Source organism: Pyrus communis, chromosome 14 (assembly GCF_963583255.1).
Source record: "Pyrus communis chromosome 14, drPyrComm1.1, whole genome shotgun sequence".
Lineage (NCBI taxonomy): Eukaryota > Viridiplantae > Streptophyta > Magnoliopsida > Rosales > Rosaceae > Pyrus > Pyrus communis.
The window spans coordinates 22448668-22471777 of NC_084816.1; the positions used below are offsets into that span (position 1 = coordinate 22448668).

Genomic DNA, 23110 nt, shown 5'->3' on the forward strand with positions numbered 1-23110 from the left:
CTTAGAGAATTAAAACTGTTTACCCGTAGTTGGCCCAACAAAACACTTAAGCAAAAGTTGGCCCAACAAAATTACCATAGTCCACTTTCAATAGGGTTGGTTGACTAACTAAAGATGCATGACAATTAACAAGGCATAAAAAGCCCTCTGGTTACAAGAGAAGCGAAGGTAGGGTTTTTTTGCTCTGGGAAGCTAGGGTTTTTTTTTGCTCACCCCTTATTGATTGCAATGCCAAAAAAGAGAAAGAAAAGAGAGGATCGGAGGAGATAAAGAGGAAAAGGAAAGAGAGAAGCAAGAGAATGAAAAGAGAGAGATAGATTGGAGTGAGAGAGGAGGAGGGAGAGAAAAAAAAAGAGTGAGTTTAAGTTTAAAAACTCACTTTTTGTTTTTTTAGAAAATAGACTATATTTTTAAATTAGTTTTGAGTTCAGTTTTTGAAAATCGTCCTACCAAACAAATTTTTAAGACTTAAAACTTATTATTATTTTTTTTAAATTTAAAAAGTTAAATTCAACTAAATATCAAATAGTCCATAAGTTAGAAACGCCTCCACACTACACAACACTGTCAACGCCTCCAGGCCTCCAGGCCTCCACACTACACAACACTGTCAACGCCTCCAGGCCTCCAGGCCTCCACACTACACAACACTGTCAACGCCTGGAAGGCAAAGCAAGTAACCAGACAGCTACAGATACAGATCGAGAGAAAATGCAGCCGTCACTCTCATATCACCATGGAATTACAGGCTTCAGATTCCAACCAAACCCCATTTCACTTCTATTCTCTCACCACACCAGCACATCTCCTTCCTCCTTTCCTTCTAGTCAACGCGCTCTAAGATCCCATTGCAACTCGCTACCGCAATTTCCCAGCAAACCCACATGGCATCTACCCTCGAATCCCTTTCCACCCATACCAACTGCCAAGAACGAACGTTTATCACTAGCTCCGCTCCACTGTGGCATTTCGTCGAACAGCTCCAATGCAAATGCTACCAGGAGTTTCAGGGATTGGTTTGAACTGGTTGGCGAGTCTGTGTCGACTGCATTTCCGATATGGGTTGCTTTGGGGTGCCTGCTGGGGCTCGTTAAACCGAGTTCCTTCAATTGGGTCACACCCAACTGTACCATCTTAGGCATAACACTGACCATGCTCGGCATGGGCATGACCCTCACTTTCGACGACCTTCGTGGCGCGTTGTCTATGCCCAAGGAGTTGCTTGCTGGCTTTTTTCTTCAGTACTCGGTTTGTAGCTCCACGTTTCATATGTATACTAATGCTTGTATTGAATTAGCACATAATTGAATCAAGTACTGAATGCCATTCCCTAAATTTTGTTTGATGCATATGGATCATTTGTGTTCATGTCACAAAAACTAATTGACCTATGTGCTAATTTCCCAGTTCAAGGAATTTCAGCTTTTTCGTAATTCCGAATATATAAATTTGTTGAACACTCTTAGTTGACTGCATTTTTGCTCACCTCTTATTGATTGCTGTTAGATTAGTTTAATTTTTGAGATTCATATCTTAGATCAATTAAACCAGACTAATACAACGGTAAACATTGGGGGTGAGCATCATCCCCCACAATTGGGGGAGCAAAGATGCACTTCTCTTAGTTACCCCTGCAGAGTTCAGCCTCTTGTTTTCTTAGGCTCCACTGTCAACAACTTTGATGTTTCGAACATTTCTAACTCTGTTCTTTTGTACTGGGGTTAAAAATTATGTGTCCTTCAATCTGTTTAGGCACAAATATTTAACATTTATGATTTAATGGTGAGTACTTGTAGGTGATGCCGTTATCAGGATATTTTGTGAGCAAGCTTTTGAATTTGCCATCGTATTATGCAGCTGGTTTGATATTGGTTGGTTGCTGCCCTGGTGGTATGTATCTATGCCAGTCTTTTCATAATTATTCTTGTTTACTTAGCTTTTTCTGAATACACTTCTTCCCCGGTTAACTCTTTGCAGGAACAGCAAGTAACATTGTAACTTATATTGCACGGTAAATGAATTACCCTATCATAGAATAATACCCTTTTTCCTATCTGTGTCCAAATCTTTTATTTTTATCCCGTCTAATTTGCTGAAAGTTCCATTTCAGTGCTTGAAGTTTAAAAGTTTCAACTATGAGAGCAACATGTAGTAATTATCGCACTCTTTTATGTTGCCAACCCCACACAGATTTTGGGTGAGTTGGATGGGTAGAGTCATATTGAAAAATTGTAACATTGACATCTCTACATTCCACTTGCACCTTGCACACCACCTTGCTGCTCAGATGAATAGGACCAAACGGGATGAAACTAAAACTTACAAAAACTAGGGTGACGGAAATCTACTTCGTCTTTTTCCCCTCTTCCTGGCCCAGAGGATCTGATGACCTTGTTGTTTTTGCAGTGGAAACGTGGCACTTTCAGTTTTAATGACAGCAGCAAGCACTTTATCAGCTGTGGTTGGTAAACTGATGTAAATTTCTTTTGATATGTTTTTGGTCTTGAAGTGGTGGTACTTTTATGGTTCAAGGTTTAGCACATATATTGAAAATGGTTGGAAAGATAGGTTTGAATCCCATTTTCTGCTAAAACTCCAGAAAATTTATATTTTGGTTAATATTCTGTTATATCTATTTTGTTTGCCTGTTAAAAGTTATGGGGTACATTAAACTATCTCCTTTTGGAAAAGATTCGCTAAATATTAAGTATGAGTAAAGTTGTCCTCTGTTCGATTCTCAACTTAAAGTGATCTGCTGAAAGCTCAGACCTTAAAGTACTGGGCGCAGCCATACATATTACAATGATTAGCTTACAACGACGAGGAGAGTGTTAGATATGTCTCATAATTAGGGAGATATTCTTTTAAGTAGTTACTACTTACTACTTACTAATGAATTAAACTATAAGCTTATTTCAAGGAACCTTATGTCTTTTACTCTTTCATGTTGTAGATCATGACCCCCTTTCTCACAGCTAAACTTGCCGGTCAATATGTTGCAGTGGATGCTGCTGGGCTTCTATTCTCAACACTGCAGGTAAGCTTTCAATTGTTTTGTGGACTTCTTAGTTATAACTGTTGCTGTTTTAAATTATATTAATGTACCATATGCGTTGAACACAGGTTGTGCTTCTCCCTGTTTTGGCCGGTGCATTTCTGAATCAGTATTTCCAAGGCCTGGTTAAATTTGTATCCCCTTTGATGCCACCCATTGCTGTGGCAACTGTAGCTGTTCTTTGTGGGAATGCAATTGCCCAGAGTTCTTCTGCAATCCTTACGTCTGGTAAACAAGTGGTGCTAGCTGCCGTTCTTCTTCATGCAAGTGGATTTTTCTTCGGTTACATCCTTTCAAGGATGCTTGGGATTGGTGTCGCATCATCAAGGACTATCTCCATCGAGGTTGGCATGCAGGTAAGCATCATTGGGTTTTTCCCCTTGATATTTTAAAGAGAGTTGCTTCTCATTTCATCCAGTGAGTGTTCTCTCATTTTCATCCAGTGAGTGTTCACGTCTTTTCCATTGCCAATTACTTCGAGTGAAAAGATATTGTGGTCATTTATTCAAGCAAAAATACATTACGGTCATTTGTTAATTTCATTCTATAGCCAATAAGCCAAAGACATATGATTGCTTACGATGTGTGTATGTATAATAGAAAGAATGCCTGTCAATTTGTCTCATGCATTATCGGTTGTCTGTGAGTGTTGTTATTGGCTCCTTTATGTTTCAGAATTCGGTGCTTGGAGTTGTTCTAGCCAGTCAGCAATTTGGAAACCCTCTAACTGCGGTACCATGTGCTGTTTCCAGCGTTTGTCATTCAATCTTGGGTAGTGTCTTGGCAGGATTCTGGAGACAGACTGTGCCAACCCAGAAGCAAGATTGAAATGTCATGTAGAAGGTTTAGACAAGCAGCACAAACATAAATCCTTCTGTTATCATATCAGCTGCTAGTTGTCGGAATTTCTTTGCGTATTAGCTAATGGAACGGTTGGATTTGCAATTTCTGCTATGTTGTATTTACTTTGCCTTTCAATGTGAATCCTTTTGATTTTCTACTTGTGGATTTTAACTTCATGTTTCACATATTGTTCATGTATGAATATCGTCCGGTTTCTATGTTTTCAAAGATAACAGCAAGCCTAAATTCCAAAAATATCTTCACCTATTCTTGGAAACAATGAAGTGCAAGATTTTTTTATACTTTAAACCCCGTTTGATAATCATTTCGTTTTTAATTTTTATTATGAATAATGAATGCAGAGGGGAATACAAAGGGTAAAGGAAGGACGAGCGAAGGTGGAGGAATGGCGGCGGGAAGGAAGTTACGGAAGAGTATGCAAGTTGAAAATTGAAAACTAAAATCAATTTGTAATAGAGTTTTGTTTCTTGTCTTGCGTTCACCATCTTCGTTATTTAATTTTGCAAATACATTCCCTCTATCTCAACAAAGAAAAACTAAAAATAGTCGAATCCAAAAGGGGGATCAAACTCGGAGGCAACGGAGTACGCACATTATGTTAGTCAACCAATCTAACCCATATCTACAAAGTCTCGTGTTCGAATTTCTCTTCCTGTAATTTAAATAAATTTAATATAGATTATCTCTTGTTTGTTAAAAAAATAAATGCTCCAAGACATTTTTAGTTTCACTCAAATTGTAGCCCGAGTCCAGCAACAAAACCGGACATCTCACCGAACTAGTTTTGGTGTCAAAATTCCCTTCGGGCGCTGATTTTTTCAAAGCAAAATTGAACCGAACCAAATATTTCGAAACCCCGCCAAATTAAAAAATCGGCTGCAAAAAACTCGAAACGAAAGAAAACGAAAGCTCCTCAATTTCAAAGTTCCCACCACAAATCCAATTTTTTCATTTCTTAATTCACTTCAAATCCCAAATTCCAAATCAAAACCTCAAAAAGTCTCTCAAACTCACTCAATGAATCCCCCCACCAAATCAATTTTCTCTGCCCAAAAACCAGACCCACAAATGGATCAGAGATTTCATGGCCTGCCTCCTCTCAAGAGATTCAGACTCATGCAGCAACAGCAGCAGAAGGATGCCCTTTTGTCCCCGTTGCGCCTTCCAGCAAAGAAGCGAAAGGCGTCGAGAGACCAACTCGTTCTCCCTGACCCCACCGCCTCCGCTGCGGCCGGCTCCACCTATTCCCTGCCTGCCAAGAAAAGGGTTTGGGCGCTTCAGCCCGATTTGTTCACTGAAGAGCCACGTTTGACATTGGACCTTAATGTCGAGTACAAGCCGCCCTTTGGGTCGGAGCTAGAAGAAGAGCCAAAATCGGAGGAAGACAAGGGTAAAGCTGAAAATGGTTGCAATGAAGATATTGAAAATACCCAAGAGAAGAAAAGCCAAGAAATCGCAGGGGATGGAGAGTGCAGCGAAGAAGAAGAAGAAGAAGATGATGATGATGGGATTGTTTGTGCTGTTTGTCAGAGCACAGATGGAGATCCATCAGATCCAATTGTCTTCTGTGATGGGTGTAATCTGACGGTTCATGCCTCCTGCTATGGCAATCCACTCGCAAAGGGTATTCCGGAAGGAGATTGGTTCTGCGCCCAATGCGCGTTTTCTGCTGTGCATTCCCAATCCAATGAGTCCTGTTCTTGCTGCTTATGTCCTGTCAAAGGAGGGGCAATGAAGCCTACCGGAGACGGCAGGTGGGCACACATTGTGTGTGCGCTTTATGTCCCAGAGGTGTTCTTCAAGGACCCTGAAGGCCGGGAGGGGATTGATTGCTCCAAGGTTCCGAAAAGGCGGTGGAAGGAGAGATGCTATGTTTGTGAGAGTTCAAGGGGGTGTGCTATTCAGTGCTCCGAGCTTAAGTGCCCTCTGGCATTTCATGTGAGTTGTGGCTTGAATGAGGATCTTTGTATTGAGTACAAGGAAGGAAGGAATAAGGGAGCTATTGTGGCTGGGTTTTGTAAAAAGCACTCAGATCTGTGGATAAAGGTAGGTGCTTTTTCGCAAATCACTTCTCCTTTGAGTTTTAACTCGTTGAGTTTGATTGTCGTATTTTGATGGGGATTTTGCTAATTGGGTTTCTTTCTATTGCAGCAAGAACAAACTGGGAAGTACAAGATTGTCGCTAGAGAAGACTGAATAGTACAAGTAATTAAATTTTGATGGATTAGTGTTTGATTGCGTTGGTTAGTGTTTGATAATTGGCTTTTTCTTTGTGTCTGGAATTTACATGTTGCTGTCATTTTTTTTAGATGTCTGTAGGGTTCTAGTGTCGACTTATTTGATTCTTGCTGTGACTGATGATGCATTTTACTTAGACTCTAACATATTGTCGTTGCGTTCGAGCTGAATTCAATTAATGTTGAGCATCTGCTAGCCAAGGAAACCCAGGTTTAGGTTTGAACTAAATGATTTAGACGAAGAAATCCATTCTAACGACGTTTCAGCTTATGTGACGAAAGTTGATTTCAAGTTGTATTTACAGTGTTGTGAGTTTTAACAACTCATGGCAATTGATGTAGGACTGTGGGGTTTCATCTGAATAATACTATCGTTTACTTATGTGAGAGATGTCTGATTTATGAATCTTTCGTTCGAATCGCCAGGCCTTGCAGAGGAAATGCTCATCTCTGTCTTTTAAGGATGTCTTCCAAATATTTAGATATGTGGTCTGCACCTTGAGTCCTACTATACATCATTGCATTTTTAAGTGGCTTAGATATCTCACTTGCTAGATATTCGTGGATTTTTTAGCATATATTTAACCGTTAAATTTAATAATGTATGTCATTATTTGGCCCAATAACTTGTGCAATTAAGGCCGTTGAATAAACATAGCTTTTAACTGTTAAATGAAAAAGTGAAGATAATTTGTTATTGTTAAAGGATTATATTATGGTTTTTATCATAATAATTATCTTTTAATTTGAATTATCTTGGTATCTTTTTAAACGGGATAGATTGGATGCGGATTATATTCCCAAGCAAGCAGTATAGTTCAAATTGATTTGGAATGTCTGGCGTGTGGTGGTGGTGACAGATTGACAAGTAGTTAGAAATGAATTTAAAATGAATTTGAAATTCATTAAATGGGGATCAGGAGGCCACAGGTCTGCTGTCTCCAAAATAAAGGACCCAGCTTCTTTGCCCTTCCAGTTTCCATACACTCTCATCTTCTCCTATTTTGTGTGGTCACAGTTAAGCCATGTTAACATTTTATATTGAATTATTTTATAAAGATAATAAGATAAAAAACAATAGTGATATAAAATATTGACATGACTTAATTATGATCGCACAAATAGGAGGAGATGAGAACCTTAACCGTACAAATAGAAGAGGATGGGAGTACATGGGAACTGGGAAGGTAGAGAAGCCAGGTCCCAAAATAAATGTCTCCTTGGTGTCTTTTCGGTAATTTTGCGACACCTGTCCAACACTTAACAGAGAATTAACATTGTTAAGTCCTTTTAACACACCTCCACCTCTGTTATTTCTTCGTTTGCAACCACCACTTTTTCAGTTTTCATTGTTGCCGTCTCCTTCAGAAATTGATATATATATTGGAAACCCAAATTCTACAATTTCGGATTCAAACAGAATGTTTTCCAATCTTTCCAGTTGACCCAACCCATGCTGAGTTGCTTAACTTATTGCATCTTAATCTTATGTTGTGTTGTGTTGCTTGAGAGAGATTAACGATAACCGAATAATTGATTGATGGAGAGATAAAACGAGTTTGAAATTGAAATATTGAAAGATACAATGACTTGTTTTGACAAATTCGTTGAGATTAGCAGAGTGGACGTTCCTGGTGGCGTGTGCTCGCAGCTGGTGGCCAAGCCATATGAATCAAAATCGTCGCTTTGAATTGTGGGCTCTCGCTGGCGGCGGTGAGGTGTGGAGGAGTCAAGAGTAGGTGGGGTCACATTGGTATATAAACACAACACTGTTTTGTTGATGATATGAAGAACAAGGTGGCCTGAAGATATGGAGGATGAGTACATCGGAACGGTTCTGGTACCAGTGGGTGCCTTTATAAGAGAGGACTTAAACGTCCGAACCCCAAACCAAAAAAAAAAAAGATTTAACAGTGGTAATTACGTGTTGGACATGTGTCGTAATATTAAATAAGAGACATGAAAGAGACATATTTTGGGGGAAAAGGATCCTCTCCTGAGCATAGGATGAGGATCCTCCTGACCACAAAATTCGGACCGTTTAATTTTAATCCAACAGTTGTAATTATTATAATTTTTTAGGGAACCCTTTGTTTAGAGCCGTTGGATTAAAATTAAACGGTCCGGATTTCGTGGTCAGGAGGATCTTCATCCTGAGCTCAGGAGATGATCCTCTTTAAATAGGAACAGCAGACCTGTGGCCGGATCAGGATGCATGGATGGTGATGGAATTATGATGAGATAATAAAGCCTAGGTAGGCTAGGCTATTGGTCATGATGGGATAAGCCTGGATAGGCTCTTATTATCTTTGAAAAGTCAATCATCTCAAGATAGCCTTTAACTTATGTCACAGATCAACCATTCTACGAGTTTAAGTTTTAAGTATATTTTTGCTTACCTAAATTTATCAAATGGTAAAATTGGAAAATATTGGAATAGAGAAGGGGTTTTTTCATCCAAAAAAGTTCTAATAATATAAGTGAAATAGAATCCAACGATACAGATTTACTCTCATTTATCTTATTGTTGTTATTTAAGTAAAGTCTTTAATAGTTTTTTAATTAATATAGAAGTGTAAAAAAATATATAAACGCTTGCAATGACAAGCTTTACAACTTTCATGAAGAGCTTAACTTCGAAATTTGCCACTATAATCATATAAATCATAGACCAAAATTTAACCGTTGATTGTTATTTACATTTACACTTTCTTGTTCTCATCAAATTTTGTTTTTTCAGATTTTCATTTTTGAAAACATGATCTATTAGATGATGCAGGAAGATGAACTGTTTGGATCGTTAATATTATATTCAGAGCTTTACGGCTAGTGAAATTATTGCTTGATGTCTATGAAGTTTCTACAAACTATATGACATCGACTCATATGTTGGTTAACTATAAATATCGAAACGTGATATCAAAGATTTGAACCGTTCATTTTCTTATATCCGCCAGATGATCATGTTTTCAAAAAAGAAAATTAAAAAAATGAAATTCAGTAAGAAGAATAAAGCGTAAATGACAATTGACGGTTAAATATAAATTTAAGATTTTGAGTCCTACTATACATCATTGCTTTTTTAAGTGGCTTAGATATCCCACTTGCTAGATATTCGTGGATTCTTAAGCACACATTCAACCGTTAAATTTAATAATGTATGCCATTATTTGAACCCAAAATTGCATCATCGACCCATGCAATCAAAGCCGTTGAGTGAGCATAGCTCCCAACTGTTGGATGAAAAAGTGAAGATAATTTCGTTATTGTTAAAGGATAATATTATGATTTTTATCATAATAATTATCTTTTAGTATGAATTATCTTGGCATATTCTTAAACGGGATAGATAGGATGCAGATTATATCCCCAAGCAAACGGTATAGTTCAAATTGATTTGGGATGTCTGGCGTGTGGTGGTGGTGATAGATTGATAAGTAGTCAGAAATGAATTTAAAATGTATTTGAAATTCATTAAATGGGGATCATGATGCATGGATGGGTGATGGAATTATGGTGAGATAAGAAAGCCTAGGTAGGCCAGGCTTTTGGTCATGATGGGATAAGCCTAGATAGGCTCTTATTATCTTTAAAAAGTCAGCCATCTGAAGATAGGCTTTAGCCTATGCCACGGATCAGTCATTCTATGAGTTTGAGTTTCATTCGGTTGCTACGAAATTATCAGGCCGTGCCAAGAAAAAGTATGGATGCTATAAATAGAGTCAATGGCGACATTTGAAGCCCCCTCCAATTCAACACACAAATTGTCCTCCATAAAGATTTTCAACAACCTTTGAGATTTTATCCTTCCCCTCTTTCTTTTGCCGACACATCTTCAGTTTGGAAATTTGAGATTGAATTTGAACTTCGTCCAATTTCCATTTTTTTTATCAGATTATTCGAAATTGAAATTATCTCAGAATTTTCGAAATTAGAATCTTTTTGAAAATGTTCAGATTTGAAGCGGAATTCTAATGGCATAATTTGAAATTTCAATCCAACTTGCACCCTACACGTGAATGAGAGAGACACGCAAAGAAATATATACAAGCATTTAGAAGGCAACTTGTTCTTTAAGGAAAATTTTCTCGAGGCAAACCCTAAAATGACTTTGTTTACATGCTCTTGCGGGCGGAATTACACTTACAATGTCAATTCATTTTTTTTCTTGAAAAGTAAGAATCACAAGTTGGAAGGGTTTGGTTAGGGTAATTAATGTGATAAACCAGAGCTTTAATTATGAGAGATTTTTTTGTGTGTCAGAAATTCAGTCCAGTGCACCAAATGTCCTAATATAAGTGATATGATACTTGAAAAAAAAAATTAACTACTTGTATTAGTTGACATTTGGTGTACCAGACCGTGTTAACACTTGGTGTACCAAACCGTGTTTCCCGTACATTGAAAATTATCTTTAATTATAATGATTTTTGTTTGATCTACATGACTAATAGCTGATGAAACTAACCAATAGGTCTGAACTAGAACCCTCATTATATTAGAAAGAATATTCAAATAAAGTGGCGTACCGCCCATGTGTGTTTGTACACACACACACACACACACACTTCATAGCTAATATTCATCAAATTCCAAATGATAAAGTCTGCATGCAGACCTCAAGCCTTTGACACTTCCTTCTTGTTCATTAATTCAACGTCTCTATCCGATTTAGGGTTGTAAAGTCCATGACCAAATCGTTTACGTACCCTGCAAGTAATGTTCTCTAATGTATAACACCAATACTATCACCTCACCACCTCTCTATAAATACCTTGCATGGCATGGCCTAAAAGAAAACACAAACACTTTCTATAATATTACCAGATACTTGTTTGTATATTGTGAGATATTTTGAAAGGGATCGAAAGTACTCGAAACTATATATACCATGTCTATGAAGTTGATTGGGAGCCTCTGCAGCTGCATATGGCTTGTCATGGCCGTATCAACCCTAGCCCAAACATCCGATGACTCGAATGCTGTGCTTGACACTGCCGGGCAGGCTCTTCAATCCGGTGTGGACTACTACATCAATCCCGCTATTACCGACAGTGGCGGGCGTTTCACTTTGATCAACAGAACTGGATGTCCACTAAATGTTGGTCAAGAAAATGTCTCAGGTCCTGAGGGCTTGCCTGTGACATTTTCTCCTTTTGTTGAGGGGGAAACTGTGGTGAGGGAAGGAAGGGACCAAAAGATCACATTCTCAGCATCCACAATCTGTGTGCAATCAACTGCATGGAAGGTGGGTGAGACCGATCAAGACACCCAAAGGAGATTAATTATCACCGGAGAAGACGAAAACCAAGGCCTTCCTGGCCCTGCCGGAAACTACTTCCGGATTACAAAGCAGGCAACACCAGATGGTGTGTACAATCTGGAATGGTGCCCTACTGAAGTGTGTCCAACTTGTAGGTTCATTTGTGGATCTGTTGGTGCTATTGTTGAGAATGACAAGAGGCTGCTGGCCTTGGATGGTTCAGCGCTTCCTGTTGTGTTTGAGAGGGCTTAAATTTAAATATGTCCACATATTATATGGGAAACTAATTAAGCGGACCTTAATTATAGTGAGTTATTTCTGTAATAATGGTAGTGATCATGTCCTAGCTGACTATGATCATGATCTCTTCTCTCTTTTACTGTATCTGAATTATAAATAAACCGATGCAAACTAATGTTATATTGAAGTTAATTATTTCTTAATTATATATTGTCATCGTATGTTAATTAATCATGATAAAACAGGTGCTAATATATATAGTTCATCTTTTTTTTACGACCCTTATCTTGACTATAGCTTTCTATACGTTGATACGTGTCATCGTTAATGATATCGTTCTCATACATAAAAACAGACTACCGTACACGCCCTTTGCCGGCTAGCTACCCTGCCTACCTCATCTATAGGCATTTCTATCCCCACGTGTCTTGTGACTGTGATGGTTGGGGTTGTTTTGTTTGTGAAGTCAAATATAACGAAATAATTAATGGATAGTTATGACTTAAGGGTGCATTTGTTTGATGTTATTAAGTGCGACTGGCTTAAGTGGGACTACAGTCCCATGTTTGGCGCGGGTTGGGATTAAGGTAAATGAGACTAGCCGAGACTCGCTCAGACTACGGCCCTCACTGACGCATCAATACGAATCCCGTGCTCCACCATGGGATTGCTAAGACCCCCTATGATCCTGTCTTCTGCATCATCAACTACTACGCGCCCCGTCGCCCTAATCAACCTCGTCGCCAACTCCAACACCTCGCCAACGCCTTGTGCTGGAAATTTTTTTGCCCGCCAATTTTCAATATGTTGAGGGAAAACCCAAAAACCCTAGACCTCCAAATCGAAATCTAAAATATGAACAAACAGAAATCGCAGTCAAACACGTCAAGAAGATGTTCATCTTGAAGAGATTGGGGCATTTGCAATTGAATTGATCACTTCAAAATGATGTTTAGCTCTGCTCTATCAACATCTATTCCTTGTCTTCTTTATATCCTTATTTGAACCTTGTCTCGAAATTGACCATAGTTATCCTGCAGAACATCTACAAACAAATTACTAACACATCTTGAAGAGATTGGGGCTTTTGCAACTGAATCGCACTAGATGATTGGATTCCATTGAAGAGATTGGAGACGGTGGTTGGGATTTTTGGAAGCAAAGAAAAGAAAAGGTTAATATCAGTGAAGAAGAGCAGAGAATAGCTTTTGTGAATACAATGAGATAAAAAAAATGAAATAAAAAATTATAAAAGTGAAATAAAAAATAGAAAAATATTTAATCTGTCAATTTAGTCCGACACTGCACCAAACACTTCACTATTCTTACCCTGCTTAGTCCAAGCCAAGTCAGTCCAACTTAGTCCCTAAAGCCCAATCCGAGATAGTCCATTACAACAAACGCAATGTGTTCATAGGATAATGCTTACTTTCCTCTTGGGAGACGAATAAGTCCATTTCACCACACTTAATAACACATCTTTTTCGTTGAAAATTCATAATCAGAATTGTCAATTTTTCAATCTTTGTTAGAAGATTTTTTTTATTTATAAAAAATCATTTAAATTAGAATTTATTTAGTTATTCGAATGTATGATATAACATTATTCTATATCATTATATTATACAAAAATTAGAAGGGATAGGTTGACTTCATGACTAATGCATGTTTCCCACCTTTAGGTTGGAAAAAAAAAAGAAGTATGAACATGTATACATTATAGATCTACTGAATTATCAATCCAATACTAATTAAGCACCAAGCATGGCCTAAAAGACTATCTATAATTATATTCTGCTACACAATTATTTCACTATCTATAATTATATTCCTCTCGATCATCCCTTTAATTAGGGAAAAGGATCCGGCGAAATTAGGGAGAAGGATCCTCATCGGATCCTTTTCTTAGGAATCATGTGATCGTGATCGTTCATCGTATATCTTAGACCATCTCCAATAGAAAGGTCCAAAGGGCCAAAAAACGCTCGAAAATCGTCTCCAACCGAGGGCTAGGCCAAAGAGCTCGTGGGCTCCACTAGACAAAAAAGGGCCAACCGGCTGGGCCAGAATTTTAAGTATTCATGTCGGATATAAGCGACAATGTTGTGCATTATTCCTGTCGGTTAGATCCAACAGGAATGGTAGGTCAAAAATTTAAATACAACGGCTAGCTGAAGGTAGCCGTTATTTTTGAAATTTTTTTTTTTACAGTTTTTTTTTTTTTTTTTTTTTTTATTATACAAAATTTTTTTCCTATAACTTCTATTTTTTTTCCTATAACTTCCCATAACTTCTATTTTACAAAATTTGTTACATATTTTTTTTAAATTCTATTTTTTTTTCCTATAACTTCCTAAGCTATTATACAACATTAAATTAAATTAAGTAACATGAAACAACATTAAACAATACAAACAATACATTAAATAATATTAACCAACAGAAAATTATACAACATAAAAAAAAACATTTAACAACATCAAACTTAAACAACATTTTTAAAAACATTTAACAACATAAAACTTAAATGCCTACTCCATGCTTCTTTTGGCCCAAAGATGTGCAACAAGATCCTATTGTAGGTACTTTTTTGTGGCACTGGAACGTATCCTAATACAAGTAATATGATACTTGAAAAAAAAAACTAACTACTTGTATTAGTTGACGCTTGATGTACCAGATCGTGTTTCCAGTACATTGAAAATTATCTTTAATTATAATGATTTTTGTTTGATCTACATAACTAATAGCTGATCAAACTAACCAATAGGTCTGAACTAGAACCCTTATTATATTAGAAAGAATATTCAAATAAAGTGGCGTACCGCCCACGTGTGTTTGTATATACGTACACTTCATAGCTACTATTCATCAAATTCCAAGTGATAAAGTCTGCATGCAGACCTCAAGCCTTTGACACTTTCCTTCTTGTTCAGTAATTCAACGTCTCTATCCGATTAAGGGTTGTAAAGTCAATGACCAAATCGTTTACGTACCCTGCAAGTAATATTCTCTAATGGGTAACACCAATACTATCACCTCACCACCTCTCTATAAATACCTTGCATGGCATGGCCTAAAAGAAAACATACACACTTTCTATAATATTACCAGATACTTGTTTGTATATTGTGAGATATTTTGAAAGCAATCGAAAGTACTCGAAACTATGTATACCATGTCTATGAAGTTGATTGGGAGCATCTGCAGCTGCATATGGCTTGTCATGGCCGTATCAACCCTAGCCCAAACTTCCGATGACTCGAATGCTGTGCTTGACACTGCCGGAAAGGCTCTTCAATCCGGTGTGGACTACTACATCAATCCCGCTATTACCGACAGTGGCGGGCGTTTCACTTTGATCAACAGAACTGGATGTCCACTAAATGTTGGTCAAGAAAATGTCTCAGGTCCTGAGGGCTTGCCTGTGACGTTTTCTCCTTTTGTTGAGGGGGAAACTGTGGTGAGGGAAGGAAGGGACCAAAAGATCACATTCTCAGCATCCACAATCTGTGTGCAATCAACTGCATGGAAGGTGGGTGAGACCGATCAAGACACCCAAAGGAGATTAATTATCACCGGAGAAGACGAAAACCAAGGCCTTCCTGGCCCTGCCGGAAACTACTTCCGGATTACAAAGCAGGCAACACCAGATGGTGTGTACAATCTGGAATGGTGCCCTACTGAAGTGTGTCCAACTTGTAGGTTCATTTGTGGATCTGTTGGTGCTATTGTTGAGAATGACAAGAGGCTGCTGGCCTTGGATGGTTCAGCGCTTCCTGTTGTGTTTGAGAGGGCTTAAATTTAAATATGTCCACATATTATATGGGAAACTAATTAAGCGGACCTTAATTATAGTGAGTTCTTTATGTAATAATGGTAGTGATCATGTCCTAGCTGACTATGATCATGATCTCTTCTCTCTTTTATTATATCTGAATTATAAATAAACCGATGCAAACTAATGTTATATGGAAGTTAATTATTTCTTAATTATATATTGTCATCGTATGTTAATTAATCATGATAAAACAGGTGCTATATCGTTCTCATGCATAAAAATAGACTACCGTACACGCCCTTTGCCGGCTAGCTACCCTGCGTACCTCATCTATAGGCATTTCTATCCACCCACGTGTCTTGTGACTGTGATGGTTGGGGTTGTTTTGTTTGTGAAGTCAAATATAACGAGATAATTAATGGATGGTTATGACTTAAATGTGTTCATAGGATAATGCTTACTTTCCTCTTTGGGAGAGGAATAAGTCCATTTCACCACTCTTAATAACACATCTTTTTCGTTGAAAATATCAGAATCCTCAATTTTTTTAATGCACGGCTCGTTCTTCGAGCCCTGCCTCTCCCCCGCTCTCCTCGTTCTTCGTTAGAAGATTTTTTTTTTTTTTTTTTTTTTTTTTTTATAAAAAATCATTTAAATTATAATTTATTTAGTTATTCAAATGTATCTGTTGACCCTAAAAATTACACAACCTACGTGGCGCGCAGGCCGAGTAACTAATAAGCTAACTACGTCCTTCGGTCGAATGCGGGGCGTGCCAACTCGTCGGCCGAGCTCGGCCGAGGAGTAAAATTTGTTGATGTTGCGTTGAGCGCGTCGGTGACTTCTTTATCTTGCGATTGCGGCCGAGGAAGGAACAAATCTCGGCCTTTGGATTCTCGAGCCTGAAGACAAGGCTGCTAGTTCTACGAAGTTCAATATCAAATTCGGCTTTTATGGTGCCGAATGTAGTAACCTGGTAACACCTCACTTCGCCGAGAAGGCTAATGAGATGACCTCTGCCAATAAGGATTTGAAAATCCTTCTCGACCGAGACTTGGATAGATAACCAGTCGGCCTCGACGCAGTGCTGTTTATCCAAACTGAAGGTGCTTCGGGAACGGCTGATTCTACGGCAACAGTGCTGTTTATCCAAACTGAAGATGTTCGCCGGTTGCCTTCACAGTGCTGTTTATCCAAACTGAAGATGTGTCGGCGGAAAAAGAAAATAAAAAATCTCAAGATGTTTGAGAGGTTTTGCGCAGGGCAGTTGGGTGTTGAATTGGAGGTCCTCTGAATGGTGTTCGCAGCCTTGTATTTATAGAAGCAGATGTGTGGTGCGGCTTTACTTGTGTAGAATTTGATTTTAATTCAAACTCATCAGCTAGAGTCTAGGTCAAAGACTTCTCAAGGTAAGCAACAACCTATCTTTTAGATATCATTTATCTTTAAACGATCCGCTGGATATAGCCAATATTAGGCTTAGATAATCCAATATATATTAAGAGATAATATTATGATTAAAACCACAATATTATTCCTTAATAATAATTGAAAATTATCTCAACCACTTTATCATCCAACGGTCTAGAACTTTACTCATCTAACGGCCTTGATTGTATGGGCCGATAGCGTAAATTTAGGTCCAAACAGTATCATATAACATTATTCTATATCATTATATTATCTGAAAATCTGACTTTAGTTCCTGAAACTTAATTTTCTCCACATAAAACCCGACATAAGTTTTTAACTGGAATAAAACCCATTGACTGGATTTCACATCAGCAAATTCCTTAATTATATTTGTCTTTACACATTTAAAAAATTTTGATGCCCAAAACACTGCTATTTGAATGTTTGATTTACATAATTAATTCCATACAAATTGTAAGGGAGAATTAATGATTTTACAAAAATAAAAAATAATAATAAATTCATTGCATAATATATAATAACAATAAAACATGGCTAATAAATGTAGTAATACATGCTTAGTTAAGTCAATAAAATTATATTTTACATATAAATGCAGGTAAATTATTTCACACACACACACACACACACACACATATATATATAACAACAAAAAAAGCATGCTTGACATACATAAAATTCATGCAAAATAATTTACCTACATAATAAAGCAAACCCAAATATATGCAAAATAATATACCTACATAAAAAAAATGTTATTATTTTATTCAATACTAATTTACCTATTATTTGTACATGTGCCCAATATATATGATGATACATACAAACTAAAATACCTACATAATAAAGAAATGTTATTTGATTCAAAATTAATTTACTTACAAAATAAAGCAATTATTTTTTATTCAATATTAATTTACCTATTGTAACATCCCACATCGCTCAGGGATGAGGATCCTGTAAGCCTTATATGTATATCCCCATCTCTACCTAGCACGAGGCCTTTTGGGAGCTCACTGGCTTCGGGTTCCATCGGAACTCTGAAGTTAAGCAAGTAGCACGCGAGAGCAATCCCATGATGGGTGACCCACTGGGAAGTTCTCGTGTGAGTTCCCAGGAACAAAACCGTGAGGGCATGGTTGGGACCCAAAGCGCACAATATTGTGCTACTGTGGAGTCGAGCCGGGAATGTGGTGGGGGCTCGAGCTGGGATGTGACACCTATTATTTGTACATATATATCTTATAATAATAAAATGTGCCAAATATATGTAATAATGCATGGAAAATAAATTACCTACGAAATAAAAGAATGTTATTTGATTCAATATTAATTTACCCACAAAATATATGTTATTTGCTCATCATTAGTTTAATATGTTTGATCATATATGTAGTAATGTGCATGTATGTGTATATGTATGTGTGTGTGTATGTGAACATATAGTAATATTATATATATATATTGGTAAACTATATATATATTACTTGTGACAACCCGTCCCAAATTTTATTATGTTATAACTTTTAAAATGTGAATTTACGAGAATGCCCTAGAGGCGAAGGTTTTGACTTTCATTGACCCACGTGTTGTGAGACGTACTAAATATTCGTTTAACGTATTCCTGAAGTACTCGACGATATGAACGAGTAAGCGCAAGTAGAAGTGAATTTGGACTTATGAACTGAAAGTATTTTGAAGAAATAACTATTCTATTTATATTATATTAATGTATGCTAAATTAGGAGGACATGTGTGTGTGTGTGTGTGTGTGTGTGTGCGACAGAAAGGGAGAAGAAAAAGAAAAAGGAATGTGGGAGAAGAAGAAAGGAGGAGAAGGGAAGGGCTGCTGCCCAATCAGAAAGAGAAGAGAAGTGAGGGACCTACCAGAAAGGAGAGCAAGGAGAAGAAAGTGGGAGAAAAGAAAAAGGGGGAAATCGGGTTTCCCTCAACCCGTAACCCGACCCTGTGAATTCTCCCATCTTCGGCCACCTTGGACGAGGCCAACCGATCCCTCTTCCATTTTCATGGAAAATTGGGTGGAAATTGGTGAATTTTGGGTAAAATCGTGGAAAATGGGGCGCATGGGTTGGGTTTCGTTCCGCCATGATTTGAAGCTACCTCCTCCAATTACCACCACAAATAGACTCCCCTCAACCTCATGAACAAAGCCCAAACACTTGTGGAGACTTTGGAGTGAGCATGGAGGTCGAATCGAAGCACACCCTCTTTAGGGTTTCCGACGGATTTATGTAAAATTGAAGCTCTTACCGGCCAAATTGGCCTTGATCATAGGTATGAAAGTTACTCTACTCATTGAGATCTTCATTCCTGTAAATTTTGGTAATTTTTGGAAATAGTTGGATTTTCCGGCGAGTAGGGGCGGCCAATGGCCACCCGCAGCGGCACGTGGCTAGGGGACCGTCGATGCTACTTTTAGGCTAAATTAGATGTCTTGAGTTCAGTTTAGTTATTTGTATAACGTAGATTGATTGTTTGAACCTAAATTCATTACAATATGTTACTTGATAAAATGTGAATCGATGATCCGACCGTTGGATCGTCACCAAACTTGGATACATTATAATAAATAATATTTAAGGATCATAGGAATTTACAGATAGGGAATCCGACTTACGAATCTTCCCAAAGTGGATTTGTAAGTTCGTAAAATAAATGTCAACCACCACTTGGTTTTGGGCAATTGGTGGAGATCCGACCATTGGATCGTAATGAAAATTTAGTATGTTATTCTAGAAGCATAATGTGTATCTTTGGAGGTTACGGATTGGAAATCTGATATGCGGATCTTCTGGATCGAGTTATATAGGGTTGTAAACCCTACCGTCAATCTTTGATCGACGGTTGACTTGTATTCAATGGGTCTCAAACTATTTTAGAATGTCCTTGAGGATGTGCTTTGCGTGAATTACGTATTCTATTGATAAGATTTCTGAGATGTGATTCGATAATTGTTCTAGGCATCAATTGTTCGGGACGCCTCGATGTGCGTGCTATAGAATCATAACATGGACTCCAGGTAAGTGGGTCTTTCCCTTTTTATCATATGTATATAATTAATAGTTCCACAAACGCTTCTAAATTGATTTATGCATGTTACCTACAAATAATTACTTTGAACTACGATTGGCTTGATCCCTGTTTAGGGTACGTAGGTAGTCTAACGAGATGTTAGATGCATCCATATAATAAAATGTGACTAAATAATTGAGACAATAGACTTGTTTGGGGAATTGAGCAATGTGAGGGACATTGGTGGAAAATGTGAGATTTAACCTTATGATTTGGTGGTTAAATGTTGTTCATAGATCAATGTGTGAAGAATCAAGAAATTAAAGTAAAGAAACGTAAGTAATGATAGTTAATTAAACTAATGTCTAGTTGGGCTTATCCTAATTATTCTCGAAAATAAATAGTTTGGAAGTGGGGCGTTACAGATTATGCATTTCAAGCCATGTTATATATACATATATATATATATATATATATATATATATTTGGAAACACTATGTTATGGTTGTGTTTTAGATTGCATCATGGTATATCCATATTTATATTATCAGCACATAATTATTGTGAATGCTTTGAAGTGCAAAGGTGAACGCAAGACGCTTAGGTAAATACCAGGTGAGTTATTGATTGATTAAGTGAATTGATGATTATGTGAGATGTGATGAGAGCTCATAACTTGCACCCCGGTGTTAGTACTCCCGCCCGTGGCCAGGGCATAGTCCTTCACGTGATGTTCACCTCTCGCACCTTACGCTCACCTTGGATCCAAGGTAGGTGCACAGTCCTGTCATATAGACCACTAAAGGTGGTTTCGACTCGTAGGTGACCTGCGATTATTTGCATAGTTTTCACGTGATCGTAGCACTTGAGCGTATTTATTTACATCCAGTCTTGTCGTACAGACCACTAGAAGTGATTCCGACTCGTGTGCATGCATGTTTGATGAGCTATGGATAAGTCATACAGGTCACTAAAGGTGACTCTCGATTTATATGTTAGCATGTTTGATGAGCTATGGATAAGTCGTACATGTCACTCATAGGTGGCTCCTGACTTATATGCTAGCATGTTTGATGAGCCATGGACAGGTCGTACAGGTCACTATAGGTGACTCCTGACTTATATGCTATCATTGATTGATGAGACATGGATAAGTCGTACAGGTCACTATAGGTGACTCCAACTTATATGCTAGCATTGATTGATGAGGTATATGATGAGATATTGATTAAGTCGTACAGGTCACTATAGGTGACTCTAACTTATATGCTAGCATTGATTGGTGAGATATGTGATGAGATATTGATTAAGTCGAACATGTCACTATAGGTGATTCCGACTTATATGTTAGCATTGATTGATGAGATATGTGAAGAGATATTGATTAAGTCGTACAGGTCACCATAGGTGACTCCGACTTATGTGCTAACATTGATTGATGAGATATGAATAGTCGTACAGATCACGTGAGGTGACTCCGACTAGTATGTTGATGAGCTATTGATTCAGCCGTACAGGCCACAATAGGTGGATCCGGCTGATATACTATTTCATATTGATTTATTTCATCTGGGTTACTTACTCTTGTTGAGATATTTGACACAGCATAACTGTGAGACTGTTATTTTGGTTATGGTTTGAATTATTGTCACGCCTATTATTTTCTAGGCAATTATACAGGTGTTACGGCGAGGGGTTATTGCCTTTGGTAATTGAAATTGGTTTGAAAAGTTTTGTTTCACCCACTCACACTTTCTATTTTTGCACCCCTCCAGGTTCTAGTAGTAGAGTTCCGTATCGACGAGGATTCGTGGCACTTTTCAGTATAGATGTCTTCTTATGATGGTATAATCATTATCTTATCTTACTGTCTTATACCTATGCTTTGTATCACGTGTGAAATGAGTCCAGACTTGTTCATCGCGCACTCGTGTACTAGAAGTGATTCCGACTCGTGTACTTAGGCACTTTTAGATGTTAATTTATTCACATTTTATACATTATCACACTTTATGGCTTCGTCACCTTCCTGGTGTCGGCCAGCACGGCTCGATTCGGGATCCTAGTGGACATTTCGGGTTGGGGTGTGTCAGTACTACTGTGAAATCCCGTTTCCGAATTTCACTATTATAATCTACATATTTGTATTATTGAGATTTTATATTATTTTTGAGAAATTATATTAATTTATTTGAAATTAGATTTCAATCAAAACTAGGTACAAAGGGTGAAGTTTGGAAAATTATTATCTGCTCGTTAACCTTTTGAGGTCACTAGTAACATTTTCGAATAGGTCTCGAAGCCACGAGCGCATAGGCGAAAGTCATTTGCGAGTTCGGGTTATACCGGTATAGTTACGGACATTTGAAGTTGTGAAAATTATTTAATTTCCACTAAAGGGTAAAAGGCCCAAATATATATTTGGGTTAAGAGAACCGGTTAAGGAGAGGAGAAAGGAACCAAGTAAAAAAAAAAAAAAAAAAGGGCTGCTGCTAACCCGTTTTTGGGATGAATTGGACCCATTAACCCACAAACTTGACCTGCTTGTATCTCCTTCATCCGAACTCCGTTTTAAGTGATCTTGGTGTCCATGGAAAGCTCTTGATGAGCCCTACATCCTTATTGTGTTAGATTTCCTAATTTGTTTCCCATTTTTCCTGTTCGAAGCCACAAACCCACGGGTGTTCCGGCGGCTTTATCCCTTTTTCCGGTAGCTCCGGCAAGTTTCACTGTCCATGAACACCACCAAAAGACTCCCCTCAACCCCAGGAACAAAGCCCAAGTGGTGTTGGAGGCGTTGGAGTTCGATTGGAAGCCGAATTCGAAGCACACGCACCTTAGGGTTTCGGCGGTTCGTGGCCAGTTTGGGGTGTTTTCCGGCCAAATTGGCCTTGGCCGCAGGTATAAATTTTACTTTACTCATTGAGATATTCATTCCTATAAATTTTGGTAATTTTTGGAAATAGTTGGATTTTTTCCGACGAGTCGGGACGGCCAACCGCCACCCGTGGCAGCGCTTGCGGCGGCGCGTGGCTTGTGGGCCGATGATGTCTTTTAAAGCACTTTTATATGCCATGAGTTCATGTTTGATATCCGTACAACGTAAATTGATTGTCTGGACTTAGCTTTTTTTCGATACGTGAACAAGTCAAAATATAAACTGATGATCCGACCGTTGGATCATCACCAAACTTTAAGACATT

The 23110-nt window shown here is 38.0% G+C and overlaps 4 protein-coding genes across 4 annotated transcripts; all 4 read left to right on the plus strand.

Moving 5' to 3' along the window:
- The first annotated feature begins 570 nt into the window (after positions 1–570).
- LOC137715263 (probable sodium/metabolite cotransporter BASS1, chloroplastic) lies at positions 571–4055 on the plus strand. The gene is made up of 7 exons (XM_068454521.1): positions 571–1248; positions 1797–1890; positions 1978–2011; positions 2407–2461; positions 2954–3037; positions 3124–3411; positions 3731–4055. Exons 1-7 carry the CDS (start codon positions 712–714, stop codon positions 3881–3883), a joined length of 1245 nt encoding a protein of 414 aa, XP_068310622.1. The 5' UTR covers positions 571–711; the 3' UTR covers positions 3884–4055.
- A 773-nt stretch (positions 4056–4828) lies between these two features.
- On the plus strand, positions 4829–6382 carry LOC137714124 (uncharacterized). The gene is made up of 2 exons (XM_068453409.1): positions 4829–5965; positions 6071–6382. Exons 1-2 carry the CDS (start codon positions 4937–4939, stop codon positions 6113–6115), a joined length of 1074 nt encoding a protein of 357 aa, XP_068309510.1. The 5' UTR covers positions 4829–4936; the 3' UTR covers positions 6116–6382.
- Positions 6383–10951: 4569 nt separating this feature from the next.
- On the plus strand, positions 10952–11862 carry LOC137715755 (kunitz type trypsin inhibitor 111-like). The gene has a single exon (XM_068455097.1). The coding sequence runs from the start codon at positions 11048–11050 to the stop codon at positions 11669–11671; it is 624 nt and encodes a 207-aa protein (XP_068311198.1). The 5' UTR covers positions 10952–11047; the 3' UTR covers positions 11672–11862.
- Positions 11863–14745: 2883 nt separating this feature from the next.
- On the plus strand, positions 14746–15652 carry LOC137716072 (kunitz type trypsin inhibitor 111-like). Its single transcript, XM_068455468.1, has one exon. It carries the CDS (start codon positions 14829–14831, stop codon positions 15459–15461), a length of 633 nt encoding a protein of 210 aa, XP_068311569.1. The 5' UTR covers positions 14746–14828; the 3' UTR covers positions 15462–15652.
- The last annotated feature ends 7458 nt before the right edge of the window (positions 15653–23110 follow it).